At 36.1% G+C, this 22,288-nt stretch overlaps 3 protein-coding genes across 3 annotated transcripts; 1 reads left to right on the top strand and 2 right to left on the bottom strand.

Annotated features, from left to right (window-relative positions):
- Positions 1-853: 853 nt before the first annotated feature.
- On the top strand, positions 854-1,934 carry LOC113769395. Its single transcript, XM_027313850.1, has 2 exons — positions 854-1,339; positions 1,452-1,934. Exons 1-2 carry the CDS (start codon positions 854-856, stop codon positions 1,932-1,934), a joined length of 969 nt encoding a protein of 322 aa, XP_027169651.1.
- A 9,663-nt stretch (positions 1,935-11,597) lies between these two features.
- Positions 11,598-13,888, bottom strand: LOC113769404. Its single transcript, XM_027313855.1, has 8 exons — positions 13,786-13,888; positions 13,403-13,662; positions 13,111-13,314; positions 12,942-13,034; positions 12,759-12,860; positions 12,232-12,609; positions 11,721-11,957; positions 11,598-11,618 (listed from the first exon to the last, which is right to left on the bottom strand). Exons 1-8 carry the CDS (start codon positions 13,886-13,888, stop codon positions 11,598-11,600), a joined length of 1,398 nt encoding a protein of 465 aa, XP_027169656.1.
- Positions 13,889-14,190: 302 nt separating this feature from the next.
- Positions 14,191-17,726, bottom strand: LOC113769413. The gene is made up of 7 exons (XM_027313864.1): positions 16,973-17,726; positions 16,689-16,882; positions 15,690-16,450; positions 15,486-15,539; positions 15,315-15,380; positions 14,906-15,005; positions 14,191-14,817 (listed from the first exon to the last, which is right to left on the bottom strand). The coding sequence occupies exons 1-7, from the start codon at positions 17,724-17,726 to the stop codon at positions 14,191-14,193; spliced, it is 2,556 nt and encodes an 851-aa protein (XP_027169665.1).
- Positions 17,727-22,288: the final 4,562 nt, after the last annotated feature.

The following is a 22,288-nucleotide window of genomic DNA, read 5'->3' on the forward strand; positions in this document are numbered from 1 at the left end:
GCTTCGCGTGGTCTCTGCGCGGAGTGAGATTGGGCCATGTGGTGTTATGGTCCTGATTTCGCGAATGAGTGTAAAGGACTAAGTGCTCTTTTGCGCCTAAGTTATGAATTATGAAATGTTATAGGTTTCAAACCTTTATCATGGTACTTGGGGACAATAGATATGTATGTCTGGTAGGAATTTCAAATATAGGTGATTTACTCTTGGGACTGGCCAGCTCGAGTTGTAAATTATCTTATTTTGGATTCTTGTACCCGAATACTAAATAAATAAGAACCTAGGTTAGATGGCTTGGGCGAACTAGAAATTTGATTCTACGGGACTTCGTGTGATGTGTTAGGGTGTCATTAAGTATGATTACCCTGTCTAAGATATAAACGGTATTCTTCTTATAGGTTATGGACGGAGCTCCTAGAAAGGGAGATGCACCTAGCTCTAACCCTGGGGGAGAGTTTGTTAGCTCAATTGAGAACTAGGTTACCGCTCCTTTGAGCCATGTTTTGAACCCGTGTGAGGGATAGTTAGGGAAAGCCCTCAATTAGTTGATTTTGTACTTTTGGCCTAGTTGTACATAGTACTTTTGACTATCCCGCTACTTTCATGGGCTTACCTTTGTTTGTATTTGACTGCTACTATGTATGTGATATATATATGCTAAAGTTGTATTATATAGTTAACATTTGACTTGTTTACATTTTCTGTGGATTGTCTATGCCTCTATATATCACTTTAATACTGTATTCGCAATTCAACCTTAGATTGAGAAAAAAAATGAATGAAGGGTAGACATAGTGGACGAGGTCGTGGGCGCGGACGTAGGCAACCCTTGAATGAAGGGGGTAATCGAAAACCAATGCCTGAACCGAATCCTAAACCTGGAATGGATCCTAATGCCCAGGTAGCCACTACTATCCAGCGCATGACCGATTTGTTGGCCCATGTAGTGGAACGCCAGGGCCAAAATCCTATTTCTCAACCTAGAAACCCTGGTAACCATGTAGAGAGTAAGGATAGAGCCCTCAAACGATTTCAGAAGTTCTCCCTACCAAAATTTATTGGAGGACCTGACCCAAACGTGGCTGAGAGGTGGTTGGAGAAGATTATCGATATTTTTGCTGCTCTACATTATACGAAGGAGAGACAGGTGACATTTGCTGTCTTCCAACTAGAGGGAGTAGCCCGTTCTTGGTGGAACGTGGTAAGACTAAAATGGGAAAGAGAACAAACACCGAGGACGTGGGTAAACTTCAGGAAGGAGTTCAACGCAAAGTATTTTCCACCACTAATTCAGGAGAAGAAGGAGGATGAGTTCATAACGCTTCGCCAGGGAACCCAGACTGTAGCCGAATATGAGAGCAAGTTCACCCGATTATCGAAGTTCGCTCCTGAACTAATCGTGACCGAGCAAAGGCGGATAAGGCATTTTGTTCGGATTGAATGTTGAGATCCAGAAGGACCTAGTCGTGGCTCAACTTAGTGCCTTTAGCAATGCAGTGAAGAAAGCCCAACGAGTTGAAAGTGCGAGGCTACAAGTTAGAAACTTCCAAGCGAAGAAAAGGGCTATTCCTGAAAGTAGCATAGACCAAGAGGGTAAGAGTACACCTCCCAATTTTGGAAGAGGAACTGGAGGAGTAAGAATTCCGGAGATATCTAGAGCTGCCTCACGGGGAGGCTCGACCTCTGCTTCCCGTGGCCCCTGCGGGTACTGTGGGAAGGCGAATCATACGGAGGATGTTTGCTGGAAGAAAGCGAGGAAATGCCTACGTTGTAGGAGTGCAGATCATCAGATCGCTAATTGCCCAGTCCTACCTCGAGAAGGGAGTGGGAACCGACAGTTAACCAAGACCAACCCTGAACAGTCGAAGGGGGAAGGGACTAGACCAAAGGTTCCGGCTCGGATGTATTCCGTAGAGCAACATCAGGTCCCTGACTAGTCTGAGGACATAGAAGGTACAATTCCTGTATTCCACAGTTTAACTAAGATTTTGATAGATCCCGGTGGTAAAAAAATTTCAAGGATGAAATTCTTTTAAGGGGAAGAGAGTGTGAGGACCCGCAAAATTTTCTTTATTTTTTTTTATTTTCCGTGTGCATCTTCCATACTTTATTTTATTATATTAATTTTCCTGAGATTTTTATAAGTGAGTATCATTTTTTAAATCATTTTCCTAGTATAAGTTAGTTCATGTGAAGTTGGTGGTGTATAATGGACGTGGGACCCGCTAGTGCGGTAAATGCGATAAAATTTTGTTGACTAGGTGAAATTTTGGTATATCGGGATATTATTTTATACGGTGTTAAGGGATAGTTAGAGGTTAGTTTGATAGATTAACCATTGGTAGACAAAAGGATGAGGTTAAACCCTAGGACAACATTTTTTGCTACGCCATTGGATGTCGGACTTTGACTAAGGTTATTTCATTTTCCTAAAATCAGATTTTGACTCAAATTTCCTCACTTTCTTACCCTTCATGGCCGAACCCTTTCAGAGGAACAAAGAGCGAAAACTTCATCTTGCATCTTCAATTTCTTCCTCAAATCTTGAGTTCCAACCATTAGAATCTCAACTTACTCCATAAAAGTTACTTGCTAAGGAGGATTAAAGGTGTTGGTGGAGTGATTGTGGAGGAAGAAGTGCTAAGCTACCATCTTTCTTGAGGTTACTAGGTAACTTTGTTAAACAAATCCCTTTTTACTTCTAATACTAGCATACTTGTGGTTGGAGCAAAATATGTAGTTTTATGAGATATATGATGACTTGAGGTGGTGATGTGGGAAATTTCAGTTTTATGGTGAATGTTCTGCTCTTATTTGATGCTTGAGCATTAGCCTTGGATTGATGGCTTTTTTATGTGTAATATTGAGTTTTTATATGCTAATTTTACTTGCCTATGAAAAATTTCAGCTTGTGTGTATCAATTTCAGATTAGGGGTTTCCATTTAGGAATGATTCTGCCCTGTTTTTGGACCCAACCTGACCTGCATATTCATCTATGATAAAGGCCGAATCAGCTCTTGCTTAAAACATGAAAGTTATAGGAAATTGAGTTACTATCTACCTGCAAAATTTCAACTCAATCGGGGCACTGTAGCTCATGCAATGACTAAAATACCCTTGACTGCCCAAATGCCCTATTTCACAGACAGTTTTCTGTTTTCTCTGAGATTTCAATTTTTTATCTTGAAAATACTAGAACTGGGTATCGATGTCTTCATAGGAAATGTAGGTCTATGTCTTAGCTTCGAAACGCCATAAAATTTACCTCAATCTGATAAGTGTAGCTTTAGTTGTGATTAAAATACCAAAAGGTGAGTGGAACTTGATGATTTTAGAATTTCATTTGTTTGACATGATATTCGTGACCTAGGGCTTGGACTTGTGCAAGGAAACTATCTATGATGGATGTGGAGCTTGATTGTGGTTGGTTTTTGAAGCTTTTATTTGGTGATATATGAAGGGCTTTGGGGTTGTTCGTGTTTTAGAACCAACCGTTACTTTTTCACCCCGAAGCCACACTTTTATATCCTTGTATTTGTAGTTCTTTTGGATAGGCTTACGATTCGTAGTCGAACCTCAATTATGCATTCCGTTTACTGGATTTGTGGATATGGGAACCATAATTTTTTTACCTTGGTTATTCGTAGGACGAGTCGGTGATAAAAGGCATACTTGGGAAGGAAACTTTTGAAGTCCTTTTACTTGACTGGTGAGTGTACCACTTCCATGACTTGTTGCTTACTTGATTACTTGTACCTGTAATTCGTGACTTGAATGACTGTAATATCTGTTTATTCTGGACGAGACGAGGATGTACGTTATCACACTCATCTCTCTCTTGCTTGTTTGACTGTTTACTGTATAAACTTGAATCTGTTACTGTGCCTGCCCTGATGTCGTTTGGAGGTGTATCCTACGACCTTCCTATTAAACCTGAGCTCAACCTCATGGGGAGTCAATTGAATCGAGCCAACAAGTGCTTGGTCAAGAAAAATTGACAAAACCATGAGGACTGTTCCTGGAGAATTTTTGGGTATTGGAGACTCTGGATTCCCGGTATACTCGAGTATTACCACCACTATTCCTATTGAGGCGTTCGGGTCCGGTAAGGGGTATGTTTGGTGGACGGAGTTTGGTGTGAAGCGGTGCTCTACTGGACTGATTACTTTACTTGAAAGTTGACGGAGTGTCAACTACTACCTGATCAAGTTCTGGTGAAGCAATGGGAATTTGGCTCTTGAGAGCCACCTGTATCCTTTCTATTTGAGATGTTTACTCAATTCCTTATTTGGTGTGTATATTTGACTGATTACAAGTAAAGCTCCCTGATTCTTGACTGCTTGTACTTTTGGTATCTCATTGGGCGAAAGTTCAACCTCGTTACCTTTGTTTTTCCTTACAGGGAACAATACTTTGGCATCATGATTTTTAAAGAAAAAGGTAGAGCTAGAGAGAGATATTCTTTTGTTAAGCTCCTCTGTATGAGAAAACCCTAATTGTATTTTGATCAAGTATCACACTTTGACTTGTAAAGTTCCAACGTATGTATATAAGTATTTATTCTTGTCTCCTTCGTGTATTTGTTGGTGAATGTACGTTCTATGGGTTTATATGAACTTTACTTGTATATGTTAGGGATTCGAGCAAGTGTGGGATTTGAACGAGGAAAGAAAATTTCTGGCAGGAAAAGTTAGCAAGAAATCCGGCCGTATATCCGGCCAAGATTTGGCCGGATACTTGGCTGGATTGACAGGGGTTTTGGAAAAAATATTGGAAAAGCTACTGCCTTGATTCCGGCCGAAAATTCGACCGGATATCCAGTCAACTTCTGGCTAGATTGTGACGTGGCAGCCGGCCTTGTGGTTTTCTATTGAAGTGTTTAATCAAAGTTCCATTATTTCGTTTGACTTGGTGATTATGTTTTCAACTTAGTACATTCAAACTCCGATCGTCCATTTCCTCGCGGTTCTATTGCGTTTTGTAGGGTTTATGTATGTTTTGGCTCCGTAGTCCTGGCGAGAGCTGGGCAGGCAGCTCGCTAACCCCTGGGGTACGCCCTAGGGGAAGATGAGGCTGTCACAGAATGAATGAATGAATGGCTCCAAGTGAGCACGTATCCTTTTACTGAGTGTCCTATTGTTACTTAAATGCTCCAAATGTTTTCCTCTGATGGTTGTTATTAAATGTAATATGTCCATGATTTGACTGCTTGAATGCTTGTTTGGGAACCTCACTGGTCTTCTAGCTCATCCCATTAGTTTGTTTTCCTTACAGGAGTTGAGATCTGGAGTAGACAAACTTGAACTAGCATATAATGATCCTCTTGCGCATGTATTTTTGACAGACAGATTGTATATTGATATTTGGTGGTGTATTTTACGTTTCACTTTTGAGTTGTAATTAAGTTTGAATTTTGATTGAATTGTAGAACTCAAATGTTATTTTAGAGAATTGAACGGATATCTCAAGAATTTATTAGAGTGAATATAGTGAGTCCTGGCAAGAACTGGGTAGGCGATCCGCCAAACCCTTGGGTACGTCCTAAGGAGAGGTGGAGTCGTCACATGCACGGTTGCATATCCCTTCTCCGTTCAATACAAATGCTAAGAGCATGTCTATGATGGCTAATCACAAACATGTAATTAAATCAAGATAAATAAATCAAGGTAAAAGTTAAGTATTTAACTAAGATAAATAATCAAAACTCCTTCACAAAACCCTAACCCTATAAATAATTTAGTTCAACAAATTCATAATTAAAACCAAGAATTCAAAGAAAGGATACAAATAAGAAGATAAAAGTAAAGAAAACTTCTCAATTTCCCTTGCTTTGATCTCTATCTTGTTCTTCCTCTTTGATTCTTCCATCATTCTTCTTGATCTCTCAAGGAAAGAAGATGTAAAAAGAATGAACTAATGCTAACCTATTGTTTCTCCCCTAAATATAACCTAAAATCCCCTATTTATAGTTTCTTGAAGATATATCCTAAACAAGGTAGGAATAGGCTTTATTGGATTTGAAAAGTCACATTTTTGCCCATTTCTCTAATGATGGCTGGCCTAATATCCAACGCCAGTCATTGGGTTAAGCTCAAAACACAAAAGATTCTGAAGATGTCCGGCGCGAAGTTCCTTGCAATGTCCTGCGCCAATCATGGATCCGTCCAGGGATTGGTATGGATATGCATGCGGATCACTTTTGAAACCCAAAAACACCATCAAATGGGCCAAATCAGTTCATGCTTAAAACATGAAATCTACAGTTCTTTGAATTAGCTTTCGAATTCCACAAGAGTCAAGTGATTTGGAGGTGTAGACTGTGAGATATGTCTAAAATACTGAGACTTGGTCGTAAGAGTATTGCAACACAACTATATTTCAGTAATTTGGATTTTTTACTATGAAAACGGTAGAACCAAACTTTGATGTCTCATAAGATTTGTAGAGCATTCTCTTAACTTCAGACTGAATTATGAATCATCTCAATCCAATTTGTGTAGTTCAAGTTATCACTAAAATACTAAAATATGTCGTTCCTATGAAACCTCTTTCTATTGACTTCTTTCTCTTCCTTTGCTTCTTCACGCCACAATTTTAGTCCGTTTTCTCCCTAATTGAGCTTTTCACCTATTAGAGCAATGTAAGAGCAAAATTAAGTAGTTTCTATCCAATATAAAGCTCAAATAACATAATTAACTAGCAACTTATACCTATAAATGCACTACAATTTACATCCTATCACTAGCCAAAACCACCATCCACAAAAACTTCAACTAGCAACTCATTTTGAAAATCAATCTTTGAGTGTATGGTGATTGTTAAATGTAATATGTACCATGCTTGTACAACAATAGTCTAGATTCTAAAAGTTTGCAATCATTGAAATATGAATTTGTAAACGTGCTTAAACAAAGTAAAAATACTTTGAACACAATCAAACAATAATCCTATATCATACATTGTGACAGTCACATTTATGCACACTGCAATTGTAAGTGCATCATGTTTTAATCAAAAAGATCAAGTCATGCACAAATTAGCAACAAGGGATTTATTTTTTCTTGCATTATCCCTAAATTAAGTAATATCTAGGTACTCCCATAGGACTGGTTTGTAAATCATTCTACGACAGTTCCATATAAAAATCAACATGTCCTTGATACTGGACAAGTAATACATAACAAGGTGATTCTGAGGAAAGAAGAGAAAAATAAAAAAAAAATTGTAAGTTCAAGTTTTGGAAATTTATAAATTTTGTTTAGTCATATATACGCTAGTTTGTGTCAGTTGCTTATGTAGCAGTTACATGAACTTGGTTGAATTGAATAATCATTTCTCTTATATAACATGAATCAATACTAATCTTTTAAAGTGAAAAAAATGATAAAATACTCAAATTACACGTCAAACATGCAAACAAATTTCAATGGTTCTCACTGGAATAAATTACAAGCCACTTTTGAACTTTAGTAATGACACCATGTAGTTCTTATTGGAAAAAGTTAAGAGCCAGCTTTTAAACTTAGTAATGGCATCATATGATAGGCTTCTAGCTACATAACTTAGACATTGACATCTGTTGCAATGGAGACTTAATTGGTTGTAAGATAAACAAAATTTGCATAGGTCAAACTTGTTTATTCCAATCTTGTGCATATCATTGGTGATGTTGCAATATCTTGTATTGAAATAATAATGGTAACTGTGACTTATTAGTTTTCTATTTAAGGAATTCAGATTTTGAAAAAATTCTATCTCATTATGATTGTTGACAAAAAAGACTCGCTACAAGTAGACATTGTGCATGTTTTATTCTCTCTCTTTTCTATGCTATATCAAAACTTTTTTCATACCCTGTGAAGTATTTTCTTGGCCATAACTATATGAAGAGTAATAGTGTAACAATTGTTTATAATGGGACCAAGACATTGTTTGACATCTATTGCTGCGTAGCAGTTAGAAAACAAACACTTGCCTGATCTGGCACAAAATTCAATCACATGTACTACATGGTACAAATGGATATTGAAGTTAGTCTCATCCACTGTACTAATTGTCTTTATTGATTAACAAGGTACTTAATAATTCATAGAATTTAAACTATTCACCTTCTTATTGGCTTTGAACTTAAGGCAAGTTTTAGGTGTTCTCTTGGCGGCAATCTCACTTGTATGCATGAAGTCATGATACTTAAGTTTGGAAGCTACCAAATGAACTTCCACTTATGCCGTGTAGTACAAGTGAGATTGTCGCCAACTATATCTTATCATGTTAAACTAAATTTAATAACCTATACTCTATAGCCATGAATTTCTTGGTCAAATTATTCCAAAATTTAGTGGATCAGCTAGATAGGACCATTTGACAAGCTTGCATTGATTTTGACAACAAAACATTAAAATAGTGCCATGTCTGGATAGCAAATTTTACTTTTAGGATAAAAATTTCTACATGTATCGTAACATTGTAATACATACTTTGCTTTATTTTACTCCAATTCTCCCTATCAATACCAATTGTCATGAGGTATTATAATGCAGACTGACAATGAAACTTGCTCTAAATATGAAGCATTTTAGGGACATAATAGGTGGCACAAATGCTATTAATGCTTACATTGGAAAGTTTTGCACTACTTTAATCCTCTTCTTGAAGAGAACCACAATTTCTTAGTACGAATTCTTAAAGACTATTTTTATCTATTCCTTCCCATTACGCTTTGATAGTTAAGCAACTATCTTGAACATAGTTATTGAAATATATAACACGGATCAATGATAGGAAAAAACTAAAAGTATCATCTATTGCATGTCAGTATAATAGATATTAAAACATCTTAAAACACTCGGATGAAGTCATGTTAGATGGTTTACATTTATTCCTCTATATTGGTATTGTTCAATATAGAGTTTACGCCTATTAAATCATTCAATTCTGATCATTATAATGGTTAAAGCTTTGTATAAGAAAACTGCTGCTTAAAATTTTTCTACTACTTAAATGCTAGAATAATGCCATTCTTGGTACAAGCCAAAGAAAGTGTACTTATAGGCATTAAAAATAAATGATATTCTGTAATTTGTTTCATTTCACTATTATTATTTGAGTTTTCAAATTTTCTAATCCAGTATTTGTTTGACTCATTCATTGTAAGTTAAATTCTATAGTATCCTCTTTATTTTATCCATTTTACTCTAAATTTTAGTATATATTTAGATTCCCTTGATGAATTCAGTTTTAAGGACATGAGAGCAATGCCATATATTGATATATGCACAATTTGAGTTCAGACATTGTGTTTTATATGAGGAAACACAACATTTGGGGCTATAGAGTATAGTAAAATTGGTTCTCAATCTTTGCTTGGCTGATCCTTAGATATGTTCTACACACTCTACTTTGTTAAACTAGTGCAGCATGACAAAAAGATGATGAAACACTCTCGTTGAATTTGTTGCTGCAACTATATTAGAAGATGTTCATTGAAATATAGCACGCATACAAGTAGAGATATTCTCATTGCCGTGAAATATTTGAGATATTCTTTGAGTCTATCTCCTATTCTTTTCTGGCGATAACCCATCTTAGGGTTTAATTTAATGTTGATCTAATTTCTACTGCCAATCGCTTGAGAATTTTATCACATTTGCTTCATGTCCAATTGGCTATTTAATAGTTCACTTAACCAGACTTGAAGATATGATAAACATTGTAGTTTGACCTTTAAACAGGTGTATGAGAGGATGGAAAATCCTGTGTTTTTTTTAAGGGATAATTTCAGAAACCTCCTTGAGGTGTTTAATAATTACACATAAATACCCTCTAATATGAAAAATTACACTACTCTCCCCTTGATTGACATATGTGATAACAAATTAAGCCCTTGTGAGAAAAAGTAATCTTAAAAGTGATAAATCAGTCTTGCCAAACAATTATATTCCAAGTTTGCCCTTATTGACCCTGTGATGGCCCCACTTCTCCCTAGGGTGAACCAGAGGGTTGGCGGGTCGCCTGCCTAGCTCTCGCCAGGACTCACGCAAGGAAACTGGCTAAACCCTTTCGACGTATAACTTAAACCATTACAAAATTCGTCACCTGAACAAGCCAATCCTTAAAACGACCAAAACACTAAGAACACATTAACTTCAGAGATAACATTACCATTGGACAAATGAACATCCACTCTTACGTACATCTCCAATCAGATTAAAACATAACTACATTTATACATTACAAACCACAAAGTGAAGTCATAAAATTTAAATACATTCATACAAGTCAAACAAAACTCAGGTTTTGCACTTTTCCAGCTTCAAGTGGCAACCCAAGCCGAAAGATACATAGTCTGATTCAAAACAACATTCATAAAAGGTAAAGGCAGACTTCAGGTCTCTCAAATGCCAGAACCTGTTAAGGAAAACAAGTAACGTGGGGTGAGCTAAAGCTCAGTGGTGCCCCGAACATGCAATCATATAAGCAAATAGCGAATAATAACTCCAAACTAAAATTCAACAAGTAGGAAAGCGTATAACAGCACAGGGTAGGGTACAGGGCTCTCAGGAGCCATTTTCCACGAACTTGATCAAAATTAATCGCAGTTGACCCTCCGTCAACTCTCACTATCTAAAGTCCACGTAGAACTTTTTTTTTATCTTAACACGCTCCAACCAACTTACTCCCACCGGGCCCGTTCTTCTCACTAAAGAGTTTGGTATTACTCGACACTACAAGAAAAATTATATTTGGAGGCGCAACAAAATGATGCAATAGGAAACTTATAGAGGCACTTAGACTATTGAGGTGCACACATCAAATGTCTACTAAACTACCCGTTTGGAAAAGGTTGGAGGCATTTCTTAACGTCATGTTTAATGAATTTGATGCATTCACAATTGCCATGATAGAAATTGCAAATATGCACACACCAATGCCTCTAAAGATGCCCTATAAAGGCACTTTACTTGGTATCATTTTTGCTCTTTTTAGGACACTTTTACGTGTTGCCAAAAAGTAATTGTCTAGGCACAATGAAGTGCATTATATACATTAATGGAGGCAGTTTATAGTGTAGTGTTTACCTGTCTTTCAAGGCATTTTCTACCATTGTAAAAAGGAATCTCCAAACACTCAAAAAGTGTCACGATATGTGGTTTTACTAGGTGCATTAGTTTCAATGTAGGCATTGGCAAGTGCCTCAATAGATGTCTTTTTTTTGTGCAATTTTCATCTAAATTTTATACTCTAATCTTCTAATACAATACGCCAAACACATAATATGCAATTGTAAGACAGCCACTATGCCAAAGAATATAAATCTGCTTGAAAGTAAAAAACTGGTGACATCCTAAATAAAGCAAAAAGTTCCACAAATCTGAAGTTAATTCAAAAACTAGCATTAATACTTCTTTAAACAAAAGGCTGTCATCCAACTCTTGCAATAGAATCCAGCAACATTCTCAAGAACACAAAATATTCCACAAATTTGAAGTTAACTCAAAAACTAGTATTGTTTCTCTAAACAAAAGGCTGCTGTCCAACTCTTGCTTCTCTAACAAAAGGCTGCTGTCCAACTCTTGCTTCTCCAAACAAAAGGCTACTGTCAATCCTCATGAATCTTCACCTATAAAATTAGTAGATTAAGTAAGAACACCACTTCATTATCCATCCAACTTACAAATATTTGTAAAGAAAAAAACTTGAACAATCTTGTGTCAAATTATACCAATTTCAGTGGCCAAGCAATCGGTGCACCAAGTGCATCTTCAATTGTTTGCAATAGCCCATAAGGCCTAATCAATTGTTCATTGCGTTCCATCACGATTTGTACTAGTATTTCACACCAACATGGTCCTAATGGTTGTCCACCAACAACTTTAGAAGGATCAATTCCTTGGAGGCGACCAATAGCTAGACATTTTGTTGGATCAAACAAGCTGAAAATATCCACCCAATCACCTTCCTACAAGATAATTTGAAGTCATAGAATTGAATTAGGTAGATTTATTTTTTTTTAAAATTTGGTAGAGTTTCCCCTGCATTTTGAGCATTTCTCCAATTTTCAGCAATAAAACTTAATAACCATGACTTTACTAAGTTGAAATTACCATGTTTTACTATTCAATATAACCAAACAAAATAGCAGTTTAATGAATCAACAAGTTTCAAACAACAAAAGTGAGTATCCTCATATGGTATAATCACAATAAATTCTTGAAAAATAATCATGAATATACCTGAAGAGAACGAGCACCCATAGGAGATTTTGAAACATGATTAGAGGACGTTGAATTTATCGAGCCACCAGTTTTTGAGCCACTATTTTGCTGCTGACACACCATTGCTTTGAGCTCTGCAAGTTCTTTGGCTTGGTCTTTCAGCTGCTGATCTTGCTCAGCAAATTTATCTTCCATCTCAGAAATTGCTGCCTTTTGCTCCATAACGATACGCTGACAAGTGCTGCGACTAGGTACGTTACCCCATTTGTCTGATGGTGTCACACCTAGACCATACATGCGCACACGCCCATTGTTATCTTCCCCAAATACTTGGGCAAATGCATCATTACGACCAACATCATCATTAGAACCAGGGGGAAGTTGGCTAACTTTTTCCTTCAAAGCTTGTTGTATTTAAAATCCAGAAAAAATTCAATATTACTAAAGTCGATTATCTTACATTAATGAAGATAAAATCAGTCCTAAGTTAGTAGACAATTTAAGTCATTTAGAGTACTAATTTCATCAACCAATTAATAACTTACTAATGTAGCTGCAACGTCATCATTTCCCGGGTTTCCGTTTGAGTCAGTATAACAGTGTTCGAACATATCAACTCGTGATGGGAGATGACCTAATTTTTTCATCTATAGAAAATGAAGTCTTTATAAGACCACTAGGTGATACAAGAAAAAACTAAATGAAACTAAAAGGTTTAAAAGATTTACCAATTTCTTTCGAATTTGAGCATACGATTTCTTCCCTGTCTTATGATTCATTGTTTTCTTAGCCCGACTCATCTTATTCTTCTCGCTGGTATTCTGAAATTATAGAAAAATAGTGAAAACTTATAATCTCAACATAATGCTTGATATTTAATAGTGAAAACAGTTATACCTTTGTTTCCTCTAAGCTCCAGTAAGCCAGAAGATTTCTCCACTGATCTTTCAAGATCCGCTGATCCCTATTGTTAATTTGACTCTCAATGGATTCATTTGGATTGTAATATTTTGCCTTTAAAGCTGATTTCCAATTTCTCCATTTTTTGCCGATTGATTTCAAAGTCCAAAAATCTACACCTGGAGAAAGACGAAATTTTTCCTACAATAACACCTCAAATAGTTAGATCCATATTTTTGTCATATAAAGGGTACAGCTGTATATTTGCATCAAGCAAAATGTGCATTACCTTCACCAATACAAGCATGTCTTGCTTCTTATCATTTGTCATTTCACGCCAATCTGTCACGTCTAGAGGAGCATACTTTCCATTTCTTGCTATTGTTCCTAAGAACTCAGTAAATTTGGACTTGTTCTTGCCAACAGGCTCACCATCCTTATCAAATCTAACTTTGTACCGATGACAACTACTAGGTTTACCCCATATTTCTGTCATATATGTTGGCCCTCTAGTTTTTCTTTGTGAATTTTCATCTGCATTTTCTTCATCTATAACCATGAAATATGACACCGGTGAATTTCATTACCAAAAGAAACTAGTAGAACTAAAAGTTTTGAAACTGAATCTCAAGAATGAAAATCAGAACTGGGCATGACTTATTAGAGATGTACCTATAGAGTTAGGCTCCTCAATATGAATCTGATTTTCAGCTATATCCTCGTGTTGATCAACAAGTGTATTTCCAGTAATCTTCTGTCTTTTAGTCCTTGCCATTCCTACAAATAAAACATTTAACAAATAAAAGAACACAAATACAAAAAGGATAGCAAAATCTCAAACGGGTATGATAATAGAAAGGCTACAACTAGACTGAAAATTTTCATCTACTAACAAATCAATTTTAAAGTGCAAGTAAGTAAGTTAAAACAGAAATTTTAAAATAGACAAATGCAAAGACACAACAAGGTTAATCTGAATTTGCATCTACAAAAAAATGCATGTGAAATTGCAACCACGTTTATAGTTACAACTTTTACAGTTTTAATAGCAAAAACCAAACATTTCAACAATTCAGGCTAGTGGAGTATTTCATCTCCATCATCTTCTCGAACCCATCGAATGTCTTCATTCTCATTGTCCATTTGAGTTGTTGAGGTAATTGTTCTCTGCAAATACATCTCAATATCACATACGGGGTCCATCATAAACTCATTCCTAGGAGATGTAGCAACAACAACACTCCAGCCTTCAGCTAAAGGGTCTTCAACATAAAAAACTTGTGAAACTTGGGTTGCTATCACATATGGCTCAGGGTGAGGCTTTACATTCTTGAAGTTGGCCAATGTGAATCCATCCTCATCTTGCTTTAATCTTTTGCCTTTTGATATCCAATCACATTCAAATAAGGTGACAGTTCGGCCTTCAGTGTAATTTAACTCAAGGATATTCGTCAAAATACCATAGTAAGCCAAGTCACTTAAAATTGGATTATTATCTTTAGTACTCGAAAAGCTTGATGTTGTTGCATTGACAAGAACCCCACTATTCTGAGTTTTCCTCTGAGATTCTAATTGTCTTGTATGGAAGCGAAAGCCATTGACAAGAATCTTTTGATATGTTCTCCCCACATTATTTGGACCCCTAGCCAGAAGTTTCAAATCTTTGGAGATGTCAACACCATCAGCCACTTGAATCTGCTTAACCTATTATATACAAAATGTAACAATGACAAATTTCTTCTTTTATGCATAAAAAAAAAGATAATAGAACCTGTAAGATTGTTGAGCTTACATGGTCCGAAAACCAATCTGCAAAGTTCTCACAATGAATACGCTCAATGACATGTTTTCCAGCACATGGATTTTGCTCCTTCACCATTTTATGGTGTTGGCTGCATATAGAAACTCACTAAGTATTTAACATATATAATTTTTTGAATTGAAAGGAATTTACTTACTCAACATATGGCTTGATGTGGTCGCAATTAAATAGCACATATTGATGTGCTTTTCTCAAAATTTCATTGCTGAAATTTGTTGGAGTTCCTTTTCCTAATGGACGACATGAACTGGAAAATACATCGAAGCCTTCACTTGAGGTGTTGCCCACATCATCATTTCTACTTGTCCGATTAAACTTCGTTTCAACATAATCAGCTAGGTATAAGGAACAAAAATTCAAACATTCCTCAGCTAAATACCCTTCAGCAATACAGCCTTCTGGTCGACTTCTATTTCGGACGTAGGATTTCAAAGTTCCTAAATACCTTGACAAGGCAAGTTTTAATTCAGGTTTAGAATATTGAGATGAAGTTAATGATAAAAAATGTCTAAAATTTTCAAAATACTTCACTTAAATATTTCATGAGTACCTTTCTATAGGATACATCCACCGATAATGGACAGGCCCTCCTATTTTTGCTTCGCTAACCAAATGAACAGCTAGATGTACCATCACATTAAAAAAGGATGGTGGAAAAATCCTTTCTAATTGACAAAGTATGATACCAATCTCTTTTTCCAAATGAAATAAATCTGCTGGATCCAAAACTTTGGAGCACAACTTGCGAAAATACCTGCTCAATTTAACTAAAGGAGAGCGAACTGCTTTTGATAAAGTCCTGCGTAGAGCTATTGGGAGAAGTTGTTGCATCAAAATATGGTAATCATGACTTTTTAATCCAGAAATTTTTGGTGGCTTTACTTTAACACATCTAGAAATATTTGCTGCGTAGCCATCTGGAACTTTTATCCCTTTCAAAACTTTGCAAAATATCTCATTTTCCTTCTTTTTCATTGTAAAGCAAGCTGGAGGCAGAACACTCCTACCATTTCCCTTCTCAATGGGATGCAATTCTGATCTTATACCCATATCACGAAGGTCATGACGTGACTTTTTATTATCTTTGGTTTTTTCCAGATTCAACAATGTAGCCACAATGATCTCACAGATGTTCTTCTCAATGTGCATAACGTCAAGATTATGACGTATCATATTGTCTTTCCAATAGGGCAAATCAAAGAAAATACTTAATTTTTTCCAATTAAATGGCAATTCTGGATTGTCACTAACTGTCTTCCCAAGTTTAATACTATAACCAGCTAACTCATCTAAAATTGTAGACCCCATTAACCTTCCTGGTGGTTTTCCATACTCTGCAGCTCCATTGAAAGATTTAGCATCTTTGCGAAATGGATGGTTCATTTCCAAAGTACCTTCGATGCCCCATATAGCAATATTTTCCCCAATGACGCAGATGCTGTGAAGATGTGTATTTATGGCATACAGGACATGCAAGTTTTCCTTTAGTGCTCCATCCGGAGAGGATTGCATAACCTGGAAAGTCACTGATGGTCCATAAAAGTGCTGCACGAAGTTGAAAGTTTTCTTTTCTTGATGCATCATATGTATTCACTCCAACATCCCACAATTCCTTTAATTCTGCTATGAGAGGTTTTAAATATATATCAATATTATTTCCTGGTGCAAATGGACCGGGTATCAACAATGACAACATAAAGTTCGGTTGTTTCATACACATCCATGGCGGCAAATTATATGGCATCAATATTACCGGCCAAGTGCTATGAGTTGAACTCATATTTTTGAATGGGTTAAATCCATCTGATGCTAGGCCCAACCTCACATTACGAGAATCTTGAGAAAATTCTGGATGATGAAAGTCAAATGTTTGCCAAGATGGAGAATCAGCAGGGTGCCTCATGTTACCATCCTTAGTATGACCTTCTGCATGCCATCTCATATGGCCTGCAATTTTGGAGGACATAAATAGGCGTTGTAACCTATGTTTTAGGGGAAAATGCCATAAAACCTTATGCGGTATTTTTCTTCCCTCACCAGTCGAATCATTTTCAGATTTAACCCATCTAGATTCTTTACATGTTTCACAATGCTTTCTTCTTGCATCTACCCCCCAATACAAAGTACAGTCATTCGGACATGCATCATATTTATCATACCCAAGTCCTAATTCCTTCATTAACTTTTCAGCTTCATAATAAGACTTAGGCAAACCATCCATCGCATCTGGAAAGGCTTCTTTCAACAAATCAAGTAACATATCAAAAATTTTGTTGCTGAGTTTACCAAGGCATTTGAGGTGAAGCAGCCGAATCATAAAGGAAAGTTTTGAGAATCTTTTACATCCTGAGTAAAGCTCTTTGTTAGAATTATCAATTAGATTGTAAAACTTTTCAGCTTCTACATTGGGCAATTGGCTTTTGTATTCAGTTCCATCTATCCTTGTATAATCTTGTTCAGGAATTCCCATTGCATCATGAACCAAACCATGCATGTCATCAAGTTCATCCCGTACCCCATGTGAGATATCATAGGAAGTAGGTTTTGGTGCACTAGAGTAAACAAATTCTCCATGAGCTGCCCAATGGGTGTATCCTTTAACAAAACCATAAACTTTCAAATGAAGTTCTGCATTCTCCCTGGTAATACATACACCACACTTACATTCTTTACATGGACATAATATCATCCCATTTATACTTGAATTCTGGAATGCATAATCTAAGAATTTTTGCAAACCATCCCAATATTCTTTGCTTCGTCTATTCTTTTGCATCCAAGTTTTATCCATATTCTGTAACCATGACAAATTTAACCTTAAAATAAACACATACATACATATACATATACATATATAAGCAAAAGAAAGCAATTAAGAATAATATTAACAAAGTGCATCACTCATACAACAAAAAAATTATTAGGATACCAAGAAGCTATTTGGAAGTCAACGAGAAGGTCACTGTTTGAGATAAAAACACAAGACATGAGAACCCCAAAGGTTTTCCGCTACTAGCCATTTATCACGTGTCACCAAGTAAATAGTTTTTTACACAAATCAATGTTAAGAATAAAATTTGCAGGTCATATAATATATCTACTGCAATGACACTCCAGTTTAAAAAAAAATTAAGAATCCAAATGACCAAAAGATGAAAATGAACGTACATTACAGGTTCAAACAAATGAACAAATTTAATATCATATATGTAACTTAATCTAATTCCTAATAAAAAAGAACACAAGAATATAAGTTGGCTTGTACCTCTAGCGAAATCAATGTGCAACGTCTTCAAAATGATTTCTTTTCACAGATAGCTATCTTCAATTCAAACCTGTGGTGAAACATTAATGAACTTTAGTAAAATTTTAATATTTTGAATAGGTGCTATACGTACTTCTCTAATTATTCAAGAAGAAAAATAACATCAGCTTGCAAATTTCTTGAAGAATATTTTAAAAAAATGAGAAAGAACCAAAAGTGCTGAATGACTTTTTCTAATTATTCTGAAACAAACAGAACAGGGCATGAAAATATAAATGCACCAACATATATAAATGCATCAGCTTACTATGCAAACAGAACAAGGCATGCACGTTATTATGAAGCAAACAGAACAAGGCATCAGCTTACTTTCTCTATGTACATATATAAATGTACCAACATATGCATGAAAATGATCCAAGGCATGCACATTTTCCCCATGTGAACAGAAAACCACAAATGCAAATTATTCTCATTGAATAACATTTTCATAAAAAGCATTGGGATAGCAGGAATTTTATTTAAACTCAAGAAATAAAAAGATTTTATGGTCATGTTTGAGGGACCAACTTCGCTTTACAAGTTAAAATTTAGAAACCTCTGTATTGGTGCCAATTATTTTTCTGGTAAACTTAATTGCCATATTACCATAATATGAATCAAGTTTGAAAACTCAACTACAACTCAAACAATTGCTAACAGTTAACTTTCTTCCCAATTCACTAGTTCTGACTTTGCCAAATTTTACATGTTTTTCCGAAACCAAATGACATGAACAGTACACCATCTTTGACATTCTTAGTAGTTACTAGTCAGTAGAAGTAAAGCACCTGGGATTCTATATCCTATATTTTGTGCCAGACCAGTTGCACTAACGTAGGAATAGAAACCAATTCCCAAGTTCCAACTCGGTTGAGAGAAGCATTAACTACATAATCATAATGTCCTGATTCAATTCTTAGACATCCATTTTTCCCCTTTTCCCTTCCACTTTTGTACTTGAATTTAAAAAAAAAACTCTACCACTATTTTTATACACTTTATTATACTTTGTATCAGCGTATTATTACCTGACTGCCAAAGTACTTTGTGGAATCAGTAGGCTAAAGTAAATGCAAAAGGTGCTTAGAAATTCAACAGGATTGCAAAAGGAAGCCTCAATTGATCGATCGGGCTTAGTTGCCAAATACCAGATCACACGGCAGGGTTTGATGGGTTTGTCTTGCTTAATATTAACAATCGGCCGCGGTGGGAGAATGGGACTGCCTCCTGAGTCCTGAATTGGTACTGTCGATGGCCCCAAGGCCGAAACAAGGAGGCGGACACATTCCATATGGCATTACATTAGATGCCAGCAAAAAAAAACCAGCAATCAATCAACCAGCCAACTGCTTTTAATATTGCCCCATGTTTTTCTCCATCACATTATTAATACTCAACATAGAAATCAGATTTTAAAAAAAGAAAAAAAAATCAAACTAGCAACAGGGGAGAAAATAATTCAGTGGGCAGGCAAAGCATATGATTTTCAAAAACCCATAATACACTTACCTTTTAACCGCTAAACCATCCTTCTCTTCTTCTGGTCAAATTGGAGTGCATCCAAAAACTCAAGATAGAAAGAGAGAGGGTAGGGATTAAAGAATGAAAAAAAGAGGCAGAAATGGAAGGTTGATTTTGACGATGATGGATTTTGTGAATAGGGTCCAAGGGTTTAGATTTGGAGAAGAAGCTGAGGGAACTTTTTGGTGTGAATTGTAAGAGGCGGAGACCTTTCAAAGAGAAATGTATTGGGCAAACTTTAGTGAAGCGGCAAAATTTTCCTTGCCGCGTTTTTTTTTTCTTTTCCCCGCGCTTTCTCTCCATTTCATTTATACCAGTGACGTAACTACGTCGTTTCTATCTCAATTTCCTATTACTTCTGCTGACATTCACAAGTAATGCCCTAATAGCTATTCTAATTTGACATATCAAATTTTTCAATTTAGAAAAATATAAAACAAAGTGCAATGGTATTTGGTTCATGTTATTTTATTATGGCACTCACTTTTTTATGTCTTCATAAAACATGTAAAATGACACTTACAAAAAAGTGTCCTTATAGGTATGTCATAATAGGACATTTTTCTTGTAGTGCGAGTATACCTTTTTATAGCCTAGTCGAGGGATTCACCCAACGACGTCACAACAAGTGGTTACCAAGTCAGGATAAGAGGCCCTCCCACCCTAAGGTGTGGTACATTCCCCTGCCTGGTGATTTAGTTGACGAGTCCACGCTCCAGTCAACAGTTACAAGGTTTTTGGTACTTGAGTTAGGATAAGAGGCCCTCCCACCCTCAGGTGTGGTACATTCCCCCACTCAGTACTTAACTAGTGCGAGCAAGATATTCGAGAAAACATTTCAAGCAAGTCACCACTCGAAAGGCTAGCGCGATAAAGTACACACTGCCCATTTCGATGGATCAGGAAAACCACTATCCGATTATCACATAACAAGTCAAGAAAGCGCCTTAACAAGATAAACATAAAACAAGCAAGGACACTCACCAAAAGTGAAGCTCAAAAGTCAAGCTGGGAATCGAAGTCCACGTCCTCGCTAAACCCTAAAAGACCAAGTTTTAAAACTATAAGTTTTAGTATACAAGTTCTTGGCTTATATAAGAAAGATTATCTGGTATTCAACTAGTTTATTTTCTCGGAATAAATCAACAATTTTCTTAGAATTAAAACTAGTAAAAGTGATAAAATATTTCGTATGGTTTCTTTAAAGATACTTTCTTTCTAGGGTGCAAACCAGAACCAACTTACTTCAAATAAGGTTTCTTGCCGAACAAGTTTTCTACACCTTTCATTTAAAGTTATTAAAATCTCGTATTTTTTGACAATTTTCCTTTAAAACAACTAGTCAGGGACAATTTTTACGAAAAATTTAGAGTTTGGAAGTTAGTGCACTTATTTCCTAAAAGTAATAGAGCTAGTTTAAGCAGAGAAAAGAATTAACTAGTTAGCAAGGTTTTAAAAGTCCCGACACTTGAATTTTAGCATTATCGTACTATACTCAATTTCTATAGTTTGATACTAGGACAAAATAATTCAACAAAGCTTGGTCAAAAAGTACTCGAATTCAAAGGACCAAAACGGTCTTTACGATTCCAATTCATTTGCACATTATAATCCAATTTGCCAATATAGCAAAATCACAAATCAAACATCAATTTCACTAGAGCTTCATCAATCATTAGCCCTAGATCTCAACAAGTTCAATTCCAATCAAAATTAAACAAAGGAAGTCCAAGGCATCCAAACAATTCCAAACCACAAGTCATTGACTTTCCAAGTGCTTTTCGGCCAAATCACTTAAACAATTCCACCGAAAATTTAACTCTTGTAAAAATTACTCAAATGGCCAAGAGCTCCCTCAATCATTAGCTCTTGGCATCAAACAATCACTCCTTACACAAAACAACCAGAAATTTAACCCAAAACATAAAAGAAAGTCACGGCCCGTTTAACTCACAAATAACTCTAGAAATTCGGATTTTTTTCTTTTTTTTTCCTTTTTTTTTCTTTCATCCACGGCAAAATCAGCAACATGCATGACCAATTAGTTAACTAACTACCAGATTTAATCCAAAGCCAGGTTCGGACATCATCAAAGTCATCAACCAACCAGAATTTCATCCAAGTCTTCTCGGTTAGCTTGCATGCGGGCAGATTTTGTGTCACTTTGATTTTCTTGCTTAATCAAGGCTGATTAACCTCATGCAAAGCTTAATCATCCAGTTTTCAGTTAGCTAAACACACATCTAGGCTCAGATCACCTCAAATTAACAAATTAAAACTGCATTTTCCAGCTCAAGCTCTCGGCAATCCAACTTCCTTCAAAATCAGATTTTCCTATGTCTTAATTCATCATCCATCTGCTCAACCATCACATGCATGCTCATAAACAACTTCATCTACCTATAATTAACTGATTTAAGTCCAGAATTTACCTCAACTTGAAGTTCAACTCATGCGACAAGCAGCTGCAATTTTTCCTCTCCTCTCGGCTTGCTAAGGAACTTGGTTATGGCTGGTCTGAGCTT

The sequence above is a fragment of the Coffea eugenioides genome, chromosome 1, assembly GCF_003713205.1.
Source record: "Coffea eugenioides isolate CCC68of chromosome 1, Ceug_1.0, whole genome shotgun sequence".
NCBI classification, from domain to species: domain Eukaryota; kingdom Viridiplantae; phylum Streptophyta; class Magnoliopsida; order Gentianales; family Rubiaceae; genus Coffea; species Coffea eugenioides.